Source organism: Lethenteron reissneri, chromosome 3, assembly GCF_015708825.2.
Source record: "Lethenteron reissneri isolate LAM-NWPU_2019-01 chromosome 3, ASM1570882v1, whole genome shotgun sequence".
Taxonomy (NCBI): domain Eukaryota; kingdom Metazoa; phylum Chordata; class Hyperoartia; order Petromyzontiformes; family Petromyzontidae; genus Lethenteron; species Lethenteron reissneri.
In genome coordinates, this window is record NC_083781.1 from 7,032,448 (window position 1) to 7,048,194 (window position 15,747).

The 15,747-nt window shown below is 47.4% G+C and overlaps 1 protein-coding gene across 1 annotated transcript; it reads right to left on the bottom strand.

The window, feature by feature from the left end:
* Positions 1-1,704: 1,704 nt before the first annotated feature.
* Positions 1,705-15,707, bottom strand: LOC133345768 (sodium-independent sulfate anion transporter-like). The gene is given in 17 exon segments (XM_061556739.1): positions 1,705-2,350; positions 3,086-3,170; positions 4,558-4,718; positions 5,273-5,387; positions 5,499-5,626; positions 6,335-6,475; positions 6,898-6,953; positions 7,352-7,412; positions 7,609-7,659; positions 7,927-7,999; positions 8,574-8,749; positions 10,051-10,190; positions 11,591-11,607; positions 11,609-11,671; positions 12,970-13,055; positions 13,707-13,896; positions 14,803-15,707. Coding segments are annotated over 17 exon segments (1,848 nt in total). The 5' UTR covers positions 15,073-15,707; the 3' UTR covers positions 1,705-2,315.
* Positions 15,708-15,747: the final 40 nt, after the last annotated feature.

The window sequence follows — 15,747 nt, forward strand, 5'->3', positions numbered from 1 at the left end:
TCACACATCGTCACAAATGTCTGACCCCCCCCCCCCCCACTAGGTGCGTGACGTCATTTATGGACGGCCTCTTGTTATTACAGACCAATTCAGACCTTGTAAGGTTCACCCCGCGCCCTTATAATTCACAACGTTCATCCTACAGAGCCCCATCACAAGGGAGAAACACAGACAAACACTCATCCTGCGTCCTGCCCTGGGAGCCATAGGTCGGGCTCTTCCACTCTTTCAAATGTCTGCCTGTCGACGTCGCTACTTTCGCCTTCTTCGCCGCAGGAGGAAACGCTGCCCCCCCCCACCCCCACTGTCGCTGTGCTATGGCGTGGCTTGTGTGTTGGAAAATCGGATGTGGAAGTAACATGTAGCCTGCGCGCATGATCTGTACCGAGAAGAGTCTTAATTGCGGATCAAATTTGTCGGCTGCTACCGGGAACGCGCGACTCTACGGAGTAAAAAAAATAATTCTGTCCCACGAATTTATGTATTTGGCCGTACGATTTTCGTTATTGTTGCCCGTATTTACACGGCTGTACGCCGCATGAACCTGACAACTCAAGTTCAAGTTCATTTATTAGGTATAGCCCTGTGAGCCATTCGGCTCTTGAATCGGGTGCAACCGCAACAAACACAAAACAAAAACATGAACAAAAAACATTTTAAAGTGAATATGTGACTCGATTTCCTGTGCAAGAATACGGCGTAAACCGTATGAGTTGACACGGCATATGCATTGAACCCACTCGGACAGCCGCAATAGTTGCGCAACACCTCTACGACGTACCGCTACTGTGGGCACCGCACAGTCGTACCGCGTGGTGGCCACCACACGGTGGCGCTACAGCCCCCGTGGTGGCCACACGGTGGCGCTACAGCCCCCGTGGTGGCCACACGGTGACGCTACAGCCACTAACCCCGGGGGGGTCTCACGGTCCTTAGGGGCCGTCCATAAATGACGTCACGCACCTGGGGGGGGTTCAGACATTTGTGACGATGTGTGACGAGGGGGTTGAGAAATGTGACGTCACATCAAAATGCCGAACTTTAAATAAATATAGACAACACGTTCTACTTAATTAAATAGACTTTTCAATAAATGTTTTCGCCTACAACATCAGAGTGCAGCGCCATCTTCTTGGTTCTTTCGGTAAAGTCATGTAGAAGGGAAGTAATAAAATAATAAAAATAAAACACAATAAAATAATTCTCACGACGTTTCGGCCACAACGCAAGCAGCCGTCCTCAGGTGAAGAAACAGGTCTGTTGGGAAGACGGCGTCTGAATGACACGCCCCAGGCTTGGAGCGTCTATTTAAGCTGGGTTGGAGCGAGAAGGTGCGCCTTAACAACATATTTTGCATATCAATAGGAATTTAGCATATTTATGGGAAATGCAGATATGGGATTAGTTATTTTGTTAAGGCGCACCTTCTCGCTCCAACCCAGCTTAAATAGACGCTCCAAGCCTGGGGCGTGTCATTCAGACGCTGTCTTCCCGACAGACCTGTTTCTTCACCTGAGGACGGCTGCTTGCGTTGTGGCCGAAACGTCGTGAGAATTGTTTTATTTGTAGTTTTATTACTTCCCTTCTACGTGACTTTACCGAAAGAACCAAGAAGATGAATTCCTGCAGTCACGAAAGCTTTAAATCGAAATGCAGCGCCATATTAAATACGCACTACAATGACAATAGTTTAAAGCGATTTGAAGCATGTTTTATTTGGGGGGGGGGCAGAGCTTTGGATAAAGCCAGGATGAATCGTAGACAGGCCAGTCTGCATGTTTCTAACCAGTGCCGACGGTCTGTTAGAGGGGTCCACATTTCACAAGCATAGAGAAGGGACACCATGACTGGACGAGAAGACCAAGAGCTTTGTAAGGAGAGACAGACCAGGCAGATTCCACACAGCATTTTGGAGCTGATGAAATGATAATGCTGCTTGACTGATTCGGAGTGACACCTCTGCTGCCAAACCAGAGCTGGTCATATGCACACTGCCCAGGTATGGGAACTACTCCACTCTCTCCACAACAGCCCCATAACTGCCCCATAATTTTCGTCTCGAGGAGGCAAAGTGCACAAACAAATTGCATTGGCCTTAGCCATAAGCTTACCTTTATTTTACAGTAATATCGACAGTGACAAGAATGTTGTTGCAGCTTTTGTGTAATTTCTGTGCAAAAATGTTTCAGCATCACACAGTCTCACAGGTTAATACATTACATTAAAAGATTAGCTTCTAGATGTATACACAATAAAACATAATGTATAAAAGTTTCGTGTTCCAGGGTAAAATTTAAAACAATTTCTTCAGTAACTCAATGTAATATTCTCTCTTCTTTGCATTCTTGTTCTGAAAAAAAAAGGCAGTGCTGTTATTCTACATGGACAAAAGATCAAGAGTCATTCACAGACAGAGATCGGCTCTGCAAACACAATATCAAGTTAGGGCTGGCAGCAAAATGACAGATTGAAAACGACTGCCGTCAAAAGACACCAATGCACGTACACAAGTGACGGTGTATAGAATCCAACAACAGTAACTTGCAAGTGCTTTTAAACAAGACGCTCCAGTGGAGGGTATTGAATGTAAAGACTTGTGTCTGAAAGCCGCTCTCAGTAACATTGCAGCAAAATTATTAATATCTTGTAAACGTCAATTCTGTGGTCACCGCAGTTTTATAGCAAAAAGTCTCTTCACATCTTTCAACAGCCAATCCTCGATGTTGCCTTTAGACTTGTTTTTATCCGACCTCAAGCCACTCAGAAAGCGACGAGCTGAACGCCACACTTCAATAAGTTAGTTACGCGACTCGGATAACTCAACGATATATTCACTACGTCACACATTTCGTGATTTCCACCCCTGCAGAACTTAGAAGTTGCAGACTTTTGGGGCATCGGAAAGCATTGGATCTGCGCATTTTTGCAAGGTAAGTTTATTGGATTTCCACTACATTTTATCCTGACACTATTCAGTCCCCGTATGATGTGATGCATAATGGATATAACTTAATGATTCGATGCACCACGAGTAAACAGGCAGGTAAATTGTCGCTCTCGCGGGATAAAAAAAATGCATACAAACCTGACAGCCACGTTTCTGCCATCTCCACACTTGCAAATGGCTCGCAGTCAACCTCGGAACGACACAGGACGTCAAGAACTTGCGGCTGCACAAAACACACCACCGCAAACATAAACCACATAAGTTCTTCACTTGTGATCAGGTGAGAGCTCATAGAAACTCAAGGTCAAGGGAGACTCGCCTCTTATGGACAAACGCTGTGGAGCAAAAAAGCAAAAACTCAAGGAATAAAACAAGAGAGAGCATCACAGAAATGTGGAAACATTGGAATCAAAGCACTCGCTAAACATCACCATCATGAGCCATGCTCAATCCACTGCTGGATGAAGGCCTAACCCAGGGGTGTCCAAACTTTTTGCAAAGAGGGCCAAATTTTATAAAGTGAAGATGCCCGGGGGCCAATAGTTCCTTCCGACATTTTTACCACAAAATTTACGTGAAAATACACACTGTTATAAAACAATTATCATTGTCACAATTACCTTTATTTTTCAAATGACAATGTAACCAAATATAAGCCACTCAGGCAGACGTGAACAACTCTAAAAACACAATTCTGCCTTTCATTCAGTCAGATAACATTGAACAAACTGTATAGAATACCTTAAATTTCCATGAGTTAAATATATTTGCCTCATGAACATTTTAAACAGGAGTTATAAGTAATGCAAAGTGGTCTGTTATCATTAAACTTTAAAACAAGTGAATTTTGCCCTCTCTCTTTACGTTGAAATCCTTAAAGAAGGCATCCGTCTCTTTACAAATTAGACAAACACAATTGCCTCGATTTCCAGTGAAGAAGTATTGTAATTCCCACCGCTCCTGAAAGCGGCAGCCCTCACTGTCAACTTTTATCTTTTTTGTTTTTGCAGTCGCCATGGCAGAAATGATTCGAGAAGGGTTCGCGGCACGGATGCAAAATTAGAGAGCATTAGAATGGTGCTGCCACCGTGTGGCGGAAGGAGGAATAACATCTTTAAAGTTTTATGATTTATAAGACCGAAGCTGCGGGCCGTATAAAATCTGACCGCGGGCCGTGATTGGCCCGTGGCCGGACTTTGGACATGCCTAGCCTAACCAATGCGTGACTGTTTATCATGGTTCTGCAATGTAACAATGTATGTATATTGAACTTGTTTTGCACCGTACGGAGCCAACCGTGCTAGTCCGAGGTGCAATCCACCTAGCACATGCACAGTAGCTAATTTAAACGTTCCATCTCCCCGGTGGTCATCCCCTCGAATGCATTCCATTTCTTGGTCATCACCACATCTTTTCGATCATCGGCCATCATCCACCTAGCGACGTGCCCTGCCCATGCCCACGTACTTTACTGCATGCGCTACGCAATCCACATGTGCAACTGTCTCTCAATAAAATTCCAAACACGCACCGGCACGGTGATTATCTCCTGAGTGGAGGTGTGTTTGACAGTAGTCCCATGTAGAATGTGAGAGTAAGGAGCCCACTACCTGCAGACAGGCAAGCAGCAAGTGGGAGCCTCTGCTGTGAAAGTTGAGCAGCAGATCCCGCAGGACGCAGACGGACGAGTAGTCGAGCATGTACACGGCCTTGCAGTCCAGCACCACCGGCCGTGGGGCCGAGCAGGGCCCGGAGATGGCAGAGCAAGGCGCTGCGCACACACACGAAGCCAGGGTAAGGGGTTACTCACAATGCACGTGCTAGAGAGATGGTATCTCCCTCGCCTGGTATGCAGGAGGTCGTGGGTTCGATCCCGACCCTGATGATATATTTGGAGTTCACAAGTTCTCTCCCCTTGGTCGCGTGGAGTTTTCTCCAGGTGCTCCAGTTTTGCCCTCCACATTTACAAATATATGTTTAGAATATTTGACTACCACTATAAATTCCCACCTATGATAAGCCACTTTTGATGAGCTATCACATGTAGCCAGGTAGCCTCTGAAAAAGGCCAATTTCTCAGTGGGCTTTACCTGGTAAATAAAAGTTTCGTTTAGCCATCAAGAAATAACTTTTTAATTGCTCGTTTCAAATAGCAGCATCTCAGGTGGGCTCACTTCTCTAAACGACGGTGAACAGTTCACTCGGATTCAATTTCAGCACTTGCTTCTCGAACCTTCACAGCCCACTGAAAATAATAACGTCCAATGCCGCTTATCGCACCGCTGGGCCCAGGGAGCTCAAACGTAGGCGGCGCGCGATGCGTACCCTGCAGGGCGAGCAGCTCGTCGCGCAGGTGCTCCACAGCCAGGAAGCACAGGCCGCACTGCAGCTCCACCACCAGGGCCCCCGAGGCCGGCACAGCTGCCTCCACACGCGTCGCCTATATACGGGGGCGGCATCGGAGGCTGTGCGTGCGTGCGTACGTGCTGTGCGTGCTCTGTGCGCTGTGCATGTGTCGTGTGCGTGCGGTGTGTGAGCGTAGCTCCCTCACGTGGAGATGTGGCCGTAGAAGTGGGTACAGGAGGGGCAGAAGAGATGCGACCACCCCTCCCAGCAGCCCATACGGGATCTCCCACAGGCACAGCCCAAATGTCAGCACAAACACCAATGCATCTGACTCTGCAGGAGCGGGAAACAGAGCACTCAGGGTTATTGCCACACAGCAGAAAGCCACAAGGTGCAGCTAAACGTACATTACTTATTTACTTAGGACAGCTTCCCCGAGTCTCAACTCCTTTTGCATTGACTTATGTATAGTGAACTTCATTCGATCCATACATAGCCAACCGTGCTTTCTCAGGAGGGATCTGGTAATATCCCTAGTAGCGTACGATGAATGCTATATGTGTTTGCCAATTAAGTACTTGGCAAAGAATGTTTTTTTTTTATTTGGATGACGCTTCATCTTGTTTCAAATGACATCATGGAACCATTAACATCCACTCTGAAGGAGGTGAATGTGATGGTCAACAAGCAACTCGATGAACTTGGCCTGTCAGGATGCCCCCATGCAGTTCCATTGTCACAATTTGGCATCATAATTTAAGAATTCATTCCTTTTTATTACAGAGGTGAATGTAGCCGCTCCAGTCAATGTAGGATATACGTGCACCAATTGCAATCCGGAGATGCCCAAAACAATCGATTCTCACATGGACCATTCGATGCATGTATTGTAAGCTTTGTTATTCTCTGAATAGATTCCATCCTCCCAAAAAATGCAGAATTTCACCACAAGCTCAGGGCTGTAAAAAAGAGAGCTGAGCCCCGAGATTTAAACACTGTCATTTCAAATTGTGATGCGGTGGAACACAAACATCGCTTTACTTTTTATTTTCCAAAGCCTCCACAGAATGTGGCAGTCGAACAGCGGCGCCACGGCGCAAATGATGACGGCGGCGAGGGCGGCCTTGGGGATGAAGTAGAACCACTGCGTGAGGAAGGCGAGCGACAGCAGCACCACAGCTCCTGCACGCAGTCACCAGCACCATCACGGCAGTTGGGGTGAGCAAGGCCCACAGAGGTGTACACTGGGAAAGAGCCTCTATCAAACTGGTACAAGCTGCTCAGTGGCACCGCTACACACAGTTGCAAAACCATCTTCCTACGGAAAGTGGAATGGTAACCTGAGTAGCACGTGGGAGATAAATGGAATACCCGGAGAAAAACCACATCTATGAGGGGGTGAGATTCAACACTATTGCCATTTCCTGGCCACCTCACTGCCTTGTGCCTACATCACCTGACAAGCCACTGCTAGTAACCCATCAAAGTACGAACCCGGCTCAACTCTGCGGAGTTTAAATCTCGTACCACTGCTCCAGACACATGCACAGACATCAATGTTGACTGCATTACGACGATGGCGAGGCCCTGCCCCCCGTGCATACCTGTAACAAGGCCGCCTGCGGGTGTTGCCACACCCGTCTCGGAATTCACCGCGGTTCTGCAACACAAAGTTCCGCTTGTGTCAGAGCGGCCGAGCCCACGCGCACAAGGCCTGGGTGCCATGGTGTCGGACCTCCCAGTGTGGACGCGCATTGGTGCTGCTTTCATAGTCCACAAGCAGGCTATGTAATAGGCGCCATAAGTGTCTGTGGACGCGTATCGACACCGCTGGAGGATGAGAATTTCCCGAAGTATAAGTGTCTGAGAGGAACACACGCCCTGTTATGTGTTAAAGTGGCATTAGTGTTATACTGCAATAAGTAATATATTGCACAAACAGTTTATGTCATAGTTGTGCCTTTGTAATCATATGGTACACAGATCTTTGTTTGGGGGTTTTTTTCTTCCCCCCAGAAGTTTTGATGCTATGAAGCAGTGCTGGTTCGTGTAGGTCACCTGCCAAAGCTGCCTGTGACGGGGTAGGAAGAGGTGAAGGAACCCAGAACATTGGTGAGGCCTGAGGGAGGCACACGTGACCAACTTAACAAGGCACAAAGCAACACCGCTGACCATCGTGGCCAGTGATCGCATAACAAGCCAACAGCTCTCGTAAAAGGCAATGCTTGTGACGCAAAACACATGTGCTCGTGAGGCCATGTGGTTGCTGGTAGTGGTGCTACAGTCCGTGTCAGTGTACCCAAACCTCTGCTTACCTATTGCTATCAGTTCCTGGCTGGGATCGATCCTGTACATGTTCTTCGTTGCTGGAAAGAGCGCAACAACACAGCGGGCAAGTCTCCCACACTTTCACAACGAGGTGAACATCCAGCGACAACACCAACTCAAACTGAACGTTAAAAGTATGCAATTAGCAAAACGGACAAAAAATATCCTTGTTCTGTATGACATTTTAAGTTGTGTTGGTTCATGTTGTATGACGGTACTGTTATGTGTGTGTGTTGGTGAGGGTACTGTTGTGTGTGCGGTGGAGTGTCACTGCTGTGCGATTAGCTCGTATGCTTTAAGGGTACCAAACGCTTTAGCGATTGCAATGCTCTCCAGGAAGCCCAGCAGCGGAATGACCAACAGCGCCAACCCCAGATCCTGCAACAGCAGGTTACATGTCATGTGTAATACTTGCATATTTCAGCACATAAAGCAAGATGTATAAAATACTGAAGACATCAAATTGAATAAAACTATGGGATGGGGAGCACTGCAGAAGTCGCAACCGGGTACCCGATACCCGTACCCTACCCGATACCCGGCTACCCGTACCCGGCCGGGTACGGGTACCCGTTTGCGACCCTGGAGTGGGCGGGTACGGATACGGGTAGACCGTGAGTCACTGGTGAATAACTGTTTGTCACTCATTTCCCAACGTCTTGTCTCTTCTCACAATTCAAGATCCTAGAATCAACCCACCTGCGCCTGCAACATGGCTTCATCCCAGAGGTCGCAATCAGGTACCCGATACCCGTACCCTACCCGTACCCGGCCGAGTACGGGTAGGGAACGGGTACGGCCGGGTACCGGTACGGGTACCCGTTTGCGACCCTGGTGCGGCCGGGTACGGGTAAGGAATCAAACCCGTTTGCGACCTCTGGAGCACTGTAACTGGCTTGGACATCGTGCTTTGGATCTGGAACAACAGCCACTCTCCGACACGGTGACCTACCCTGACGATCTGCAAAAAAGGGATGAATGTGCCTTCCTTGGTTTCTGAGAAGGCAGGAGGGTGGAACGGGGGTAGGCCCTGGGCAATGTGCCCCGTGAGGGTGAAGGGATGCAGCCTCTGGCTCTCGCAGGCAAACGCCACGAGCGCGGCGGCCAGGACGACCACCGCATTGCGCACTGAAACACACACACGGCCAACGCTCATCTGTCAAGAACAGACATTGACACGGACACGGTTTCCAGAGCGCCGGTCTTCGCAACCCACCTTCCCACATTTAACAATTTTCTATGTTCTAATACAATCATGAGGCCTCCTTTGCCAGTACCAAAATATACTAATAGGGTTTTATCCCCTTTTTTCTGGCAACAAAACTGACACCTTTTGCAAAGAATCATGTTAACATTAACCACAATACTTGCAATCAAATGCAAACAAAAAACAATACTCTGATAATTTATGCATTGTCCTTGAAACTGATTGGTCCACCCCAGAGACAGCTTTTCCTAGAGCCACCATATAAAGGTGTCAGTTTTGTTGCCAGAAAAAAAGGGGGAAAACCCTTTCTAATACAAGGTTATGTATTTAAGTTGATATAGGCATACCCCGGTTTATGCCCAGGATGCGTTCCTAAAACCAGAATGTTAATCGAAGCAAAGAGATGGGATGGCGGATTGTAATGTGGTACAGTACCCAAACAAAGGATGCTCGATAACCCATTGCGCATCTAGACTATAAAACGATCGGTGTGAAAAGTAAGTCTATTTTAGAGATATATTAAGATATATTACCTTGTTTAGTATACTATATGTGTTATCAGTTGTTTATTATATAAAAAATAGTTTACACTTTTATAAGAGATAATCGCCATAAATACAGTATGTGGAGGTAAAAATATTTATAGAGTACACATGAAAGTGATTATAGCCAATCGGAGATGCGAATGATTCGGCGGCATCTGGCACCTAAATTTCGCCGCAGAACGTTAAAAAATTGGGGCTTCATAGTTAAGTTCCTAAATCTCGAGTACGCTATGGCGAGGTACCACAGTATGTAAAATGGGATCGGGTATCAATAAGCTTAGTATATAAAACATTAAAATTAATAAAAGTGAAATAAAATAAAATCACGACGTTTCGGAGGCAACACAAGTCTCCGTCATCAGGTGGGACCGTCACAGCCAGATTTGCTGCATCAAGTGACGGTCCCACCTGATGACGGAGACTTGTGTTGCCTCCGAAACGTCGTGATTTTTATTTTATTTTACTTTTATTAATTTTAATGTTTTACCTACGTGACTTTACCGAAAACACCTAAGAATATGAATCCTTGCAGTCACGAAAGCTTCAACTCTAGAATTAAAGCTTAGTATGTTCGAGTGAAAGTACGCAAAGCGGGAGGGCGTAAATCGGGGAATTACCCGTATTCACAAAACAGTCCTCCGATAACATCAATTGACGTGGATAATAAGAACACAAACCTGTCCCGAAAATAGAGGTGATGCTGTTGCTGATACGAACGGAGACAGGAATGGGCGGTGGGAAGGGGGTCCGTGCGGCAATCAGGCGAAGGAGGATGAGCAGCAGAAGGGAGCTCCCGCCCAGCAAGGCATCCGCCAGTCTGAGAGCGCACACCACACGGGTCAAACGATGCCTGCATATCTTCTTGGTTCTTTCGGTAAAGTCACGTAGAAGGGAAGTAATAAAATAATAAAAATAAAACATAATAAAATAATTCTCACGACGTTTCGGCCACAACGCAAGCAGCCGTCTTCAGGTGAAAACCAGGTCCGTCCGACCTGGTCCGTCCGACCTGGTTTTCACCTGAGGACGGCTGCATGCGTTGTGGCCGAAACGTCGTGAGAATTATTTTATTGTGTTTTATTTTTATTATTTTATTACTTCCCTTCTATGTGACTTTACCGAAAGAACCAAGAAGATGAATCCCTGCAGTCACGAAAGCTTTAAATCGAAAGATGCCTGCATAGCCATGAAGAATGTGGATGAAAGCTCCCTGCTGACAATTACACACCGCATCAGATGCGCATTTTTGTTTGAGTCGTGCTAGGAGAGGCCCAGAACGAGCTCTGCACTCATGTTGGCGGTGACCAAGACAAAGATCCCCCGTGTAGGCCTTAACAGACTGTTGGGGCAAGTGCTGTTAGCGAGCATCTATGAAGGCTGGCGCGGCATACGTGGGGGCAGGTGGCCAGCACCATGCCCTGCCGCCTTTGTCTCCCACAGTGGTGAGGTTTACACACCGCAGCAAGTACTTATTTGAGGCTGAGTCAATCTATAGCAGGTACAGGACTGGTTTAGGCAATCGTCACTGATGTTGCCCGTGAGCGAGAATCTTACTCTGGTTGCCGGGTTCTTAGCGCAGCGCGCTAACCGCTGTACACCAGCTACCCATTGTCTATACGGACAATGCACATGGACGCATTCACCCATGTACACAAATACATCGGCATGCACAAACACACGGGCACGTAGCTCACGTTTACAACACTGCAAAGTTTGGTAACGTGTCGTTAAATAACCCACGTGGCTGACAGCCATGTACTGAACTGAATAAGTAATATTTAAAACACCTTTTCTAAAAACACGCTTATATGAAATGTACTAGTATGGGCAGAACTCCACGATTCCAGGAAGTGGCCCCGAAGCTTGCCACAACGTAAGGGACCTGTGGCCAATTACAGTCAACGTCAGTTGACCGTGGACAATTAGACCCAAGCCGAAACATAACAGAAAAAAAGTATGTTAAAAAAATATAATATATTATTTTTATGATAGAATATAGTATTGTCATCAGTATGACATAAGTATACCAAGTTTGCAGTCGATACCACATTGGGAAGTGGGTTAAAAAATTGAGTTACAAGATTTGAGGATACGACAACGACAACAATGACAACAGACACAGTGAGTTAAAAGAAAGCGTGTAAAAAGGAAAACAATTTTAACGAAAATTTATTTTCAGGATGTGCTTGCTGGCTTAGGGAGGAATATGATGCTCACCTGGTCTCTGCGATTTTTGGAAAACGTGTAATACACCTCCTGAAAGAACTGCTGAGGGATGTCTTTAAGTCCGAGAAGTGTCTAAACCAGATGCAGAACACACACAGACAAAAGTTTGACTAAATACACAATGTGCTCAAGATGCACTGCATCAATATAACTGCTCTTCTTGGTTCTTTCGGTAAAGTCACGTAGAAGGGAAGTAACAAAATAATAAAAATAAAACATAATAAAATAATTCTCACGACGTTTAGGCCACAACGCAAGCAGCCGTCTTCAGGTGGAGAACAGGTCTGTCAAGTAGACAGACAGTTTACCATGGAAGTCCAGTTCACAGACTCTGTCTACTTGACAGACCTGTCTCCACCTGAGACGGCTGCTTGCGTTGTGGCCGAAACGTCGTGAGAATTATTTTATTATGTTTTATTTTTATTATTTTATTACTTCCCTTCTACGTGACTTTACCGAAAGAACCAAGAAGATGAATCCCTGCAGTCACGAAAGCTTTAAATCGAAATTTAATAACTGCTGTAAAACAACAACCAACACATCTCTGAATGCTTGCAATTAAAATTCAAATAAAAAGTGGCTCTTCTTGTTATTTTGGTTGCCGAACCCTGACCATGGAAGACCAGTTCACTATGGAAGTCCAGTTCACCATGGAAGTCCAGTTCACCAGGGAAGTACGTTTACCAGGAAGTACAGTTTACCATGGAAGTACAGTTCACCATGGAAGTACAGTTTACCATGGAAGTACAGTTTACCATGGAAGTACAGTTCACCATGGAAGTACAGTTTACCCTGGAAGTACAGTTCACCATGGAAGTACAGTTCACCATGGAAGTACAGTTCACCATGGAAGTACAGTTTACCATGGAAGTACAGTTACATGGAAGTACAGTTCACCATGGAAGGTCCAGTTCACCATGGAAGTACAGTTCACCATGGAAGTACAGTTCACCATGGATCCATTCACCGTGGAAGTACAGTTTACCATGGAAGTACAGTTCACCATGGAAGTACAGTTCACCATGGAAGTAACACCTCATGGGCAGGCGTCGGGAACTTGCGGCACCGGAGCCGCATGCAGCTCATTAAGGACTGTTTCGCAACATTATTTTTGAAGGACTGCCTCGTATTCACGTGCATTGCGGCTCTTGAAATATTGTTTTTTTTTACCGAATTTGAAAAAATGTCTCTGTTTGTTGTTTTGGGTTCCGACCCCTGCACTAGTCATACGTCGAGAGAAACACAAGTCGGTCCTCTGTCCCTTTAGGACACAAGACTTATTGATTGCGGTGCTGGACTTTTTTTACAGACGCACAAATGCACATTTAGGACAAGTTTCAGTGAAGCAGTTACCATAACTGAGCAGTTACCTTAATTTGGCTGAATCCAATCGTTATTGCAGCAGCGGAAGTGAATCCTTTCAAGACAGGGAGGGAGATGAATTCGACCAAAAAACCTGAACAAAAGAAGAAGACCATTATTGCAGAGAAATCATTTCCTTGAGAACGTTGGCAGCAGCTTAATATTCACACTGTGGCATTGCATTGTAAAGGTAGGAAATGTTCACATGCACAACAACAGCCGCGTCTCCACTGGCGTAGCCAGTGGGGGGGTGGTGGCACGTGCCCCCCCCACAATGATCCATAATTTCGATCGGATCATTAGGGTTTTAGTAATAAATCGGCATTTTGCGAACCCCACTGCCACTGTGTCGCATATTATTACGTGCCAGGGACTCTGAGATGACAATACGTCTGAGTCCATAATTGGCAATAAGTAACGGCAAAGCGGTTATAAGTGACTTACAGAATTGTGCCCATTTGCTTATACAGTACACGACTTCCCTGAAGGCAAACACCTTCAGTGAGCGCGATGCCAATCACACAACGCGGTTCGAATTCCACCCTCGATCGGTGGCTGCGCCATCGCCGCACACGGCGTCGAATAAAAAGCAAGGGACAGGTCCTTACTTACTAACAACTCCTCTGTCATTTTTCATTGCAGGAGGGGTTGCCCGCCCCCCCCCCCCACCTGAAAATCCTGGCTCCGCCATTGCTTGTCTCCACACGCATATTACAAGATCTCAGGCCACAGTGACGGTCCCTACCCAAACGGAAGATCCCCATGAGCTGGATGGCGCCAGACAGGAAGGTGAGCAGCACGGCGTACACGGGGTCGCGGCGCACGTACACCGACACAACGAGTGACATGATGGCCGTGGGGCCCAGCGTCACGTCCTTCGACGTCCCGAGCAGGCAGTACACGAAGCAGCCCATGAAGGCCGAGTAGAGGCCGTACTGCAGCAGGGGGAAAGCACAGCCTCGGTCACGAACCCACTGCGCCACCTTTCACCCTCCACCTTCACACGGTCCGAGTGAGACTCCGAGCACTGCTTCAACAAAACAAGGGATTGTCAGCAACTAGAAATGGCACCATGTCGTGATTCTCCTTATAATTGTTTTGCAATGTGTCATTATGAATTCCGGGGTAAGGCATAAGTATTCATGTCCTTACCCCAGTGTCCTGAAATAAAATAATTTCGGGATAATAAATCTATCATTAACACATAGTTGGTCTCAATTATATATATAAAAAAATGTAAACTCTTTGCAGCTGAAAGCTTCTCACAAGAGAACACCAACATATGCATGAGGCAGAACATTACACGCAACCTCTCAGTGGCAGCACAACCATCATAAATCAGCATAAGCCATGCATCGTACAGAAAAATACATCTGACGCTGGGTTCACAGGTCAGGATTTGACTTGACAAATGCACGCAACGCCTCCCATTCAGCGTGCCCACAGTGCTGTGGTCCACGAAACTCACCACCCACCGTGTGCGGTCCATCAGGCTTCATCGAAACAAAAGCCAGGTCGACTTCTCTGGATGTGCCACCGAAATGCGATCCTGGGGGGGGGGGAGCGGGGGGACAGGTGGAGGGCGACCGCAGCCCAGAGGTCGCAACCGGGTACCCGATAACCGTACCCTACCCAATAACCGGCTACCCGTACCCAGCCGGGTACGGGTACGGCTACCCGTTTGCGACCCTGGTGCGGCCGGGTACAGGTACAGGTAGGCCGTGAGTCACTGGTGAGTAGCCGTCACTCATTTCGGGTAGGGTACGGGTACGGGCAGGGAACGGGTACCCATTTGCGACCCTGGTGCGGGTCCGGTACGGGTACGGGTAAGGAATCAAAACCTGTTTGCGACCTCTGCCGCAGCCTTACCTGCGCAGTAAGCCGGCCACCTGTGCATAGGCGAGGGACTGAGGCACCACGGTGAGGCCCACGGTGAGCCCTGCAACCAAGTCCATGCGCGCAGAGCGCAGCGTGTAGCCTGGCAGCCACGCGAGCGGGGGCAGCAGCCCACGCACACGGCCAGGTGGGCAACAGCAGCGCGCCACGGACGCGACGACGGTCCTGGCGAGCCCGAGAGCGCGAGCGAGACCAGCGTGGCACCGCTCCGCCATCTCACGCGCACGGAGAAGGAAACGCCACCACTCACGTACACCCCACCATTCACGTACACCCCACCACTCACGTACACCCTACCACTCGCGTACAACCACCGCGGTCTTCTGTCAGGGTCGGGGCGGTGACACGGCTCACAGCGGAAGCGTTGTTGCCACTTTCTGCAGAGGTTTGAAGTTCGCGACCGGCAGGCGGCCCTGGTTAATACTGCGGGTGTATTAACAGTAAAATACATGCCATCTGCTTTGCTCACAGTGGATGAAGAAAAGTAGTGAGGGCATTATGTCACACTTTCCCAAACTCCATTCGGTGCGACCCACCACGCTTTGCCTTTCCGCGTTTATAAATTTACTTTCCATAAAAATACAAGTCCTTCTATGCTGTACGTGCATGATAATTCTTAAACACGTGGCCAATTTAAAATATGCTGCCAGGTCCTTCCAGAGGCAGCAAAGTCACACGGTACAGAAACTCACATCCCCCATAGATCAATTTCAACGAGCATGGATAATATTTAACAATTCATCCAACCACGTGAAATGCACTGAGCATATTCCTCAATCACAATGGACTTCACGCGGACTATGAACCTATTCAAAAGTGTTGTTTTCCTTCCACTGTCTTTGCCAAATTAAGTTCGTGCTGCCATTATGATGTAATCCAGCAGCATGTGT